The sequence below is a fragment of the Phytophthora infestans genome, genomic scaffold (assembly GCF_000142945.1).
Source record: "Phytophthora infestans T30-4 supercont1.135 genomic scaffold, whole genome shotgun sequence".
In the NCBI taxonomy this organism is placed as follows: Eukaryota; Oomycota; class Peronosporomycetes; order Peronosporales; family Peronosporaceae; genus Phytophthora; species Phytophthora infestans.
Genome location: NW_003303624.1, coordinates 65,187 through 66,729, shown reverse-complemented (window position 1 = coordinate 66,729; position 1,543 = coordinate 65,187). Strand labels below are relative to the sequence as shown.

Genomic DNA, 1,543 nt, shown 5'->3' with positions numbered 1-1,543 from the left:
GTCGTCGTCGGGAAAAAGGGAGAGACCTTGTTCTTCGTACGTCTTGACACGGATCAGCCTCAGGAAAAATATTCCCCCCGAACCGATGGATAAGTTCACCTTCCGGAGTAGCGAGATGTCAGAGGCTCGGCCAAACTTCTCGTTCAGGTGACCAGTCTAAGACGGAGTGGTCAGCATCCAGCTCAGGGATCGACGCGTCTATACGCCTTGGCAAATTGGCGGAATTCACGCGTCAGTGCCACGACAGCATCGCGAGGAAGGAAGATATGATCGCGTGGAACCAAGAGGAATTGCTGGAGATCTCGCAGTATCTCGAGAGCTCGAGCAGTCGGTCACGTCGTCGCGAACGTCGGAGATCAGGGTCTGGTCAGCACACTAACTCGAGTCAGAGCTCACGTCGTCGACATTACAGTGGCGAGAACTCGAGCAGCTCGGCGACTTCCGCTGGGCGGAAGGAGTCGCCCATACACGATAAACATTACGATTACTCTGACAGCCCCACGGCCGAGAACTACGGGGAGAAGGATAAATTCTTCGAAGAAGAGTCGGTAGAGTCTGGACCGTGGACGGAGTGTCTGCCGACCGAGCGCTCTGGTAACTGGGCTGTCGTGTTCGACGAGGATCGACAGGAGTATGTGCGGATTCGAGTGCCCGCCACCGAGTCGGAGGCAGAGTTGCTTGGCTCCTCTCGGACCAAGGACAACCCACGAGCGATCTGTATTGATGAGCTGGATTGATAACGTTTATAAAGTTTGACATCGTTGAATTAAAGGAGCATCTTTTACCCCAACAATTTGCTACATGTGTAAAATGAATTTAGTTTTCTGGACGTCAGCTTCACTAAGTAATTGACAAAAGTACAGTAAGTTATTTGATAACTTCTTTTAGGGCTAGGCTTTCGGTTTTGACAAAGAGAGCATCTGCACACATTTTCCGATTTGCGTAACCGGCCCATGTATAGTGAGTACAAACTGTATACAATTTGTCAGCAGCAAAATTTCTCAAGTACGTGAAGTCAAATGAAGTGAAAGAAATGGCTGCTATCACTTGATAGGATAGCAAACAGTGTATTTTCTGTGTACGTGAGAAGGGGGGGGGGGTGATCTCGCGGTGAAACGAGTAGTCCGCGGAGAGAATACCGGCGAGCAACACGTACCATGCCCCAAAGTCAAACTATTCATAGCGTGTATTTACAGAAAACGACAGCAGCGCCAAAGCCGGCATTTCATAGCCGCCCATAGTAAAAAGTGGCAATTATTATCTAATCAAATTAAAAAACAACAAAAAATATTTAATCATCTTATCGATAAAAATGAATGGGTTGCGGTAAAACAGATCAGCTCGTTACCTAATTTTTTGTATGGCTTGCTCATTTTTCATTCTGCAAAATGGACGACACTCTCCCAAAGAAGAAAAAGAAGCAGCGAAGCAACACTATTCGCGAAAAGCGGGACCGCCGGTTCGCATGATGCAAGAGATTAGGGATACATACATTATGGCCATTAATGCAATTAATGGGCGCATTAACACATTCTAATCGATG

General features: G+C 47.4%; 1 protein-coding gene across 1 annotated transcript; it reads left to right on the top strand.

Moving 5' to 3' along the window:
• Positions 1–266: 266 nt before the first annotated feature.
• Positions 267–737, top strand: PITG_19962 (uncharacterized protein; the record flags this gene model as incomplete). The annotated part of the gene is made up of 2 exons (XM_002895747.1): positions 267–647; positions 699–737. 2 exons carry the CDS (start codon positions 267–269, stop codon positions 735–737), a joined length of 420 nt encoding a protein of 139 aa, XP_002895793.1.
• Between the last annotated feature and the right edge of the window lie 806 nt (positions 738–1,543).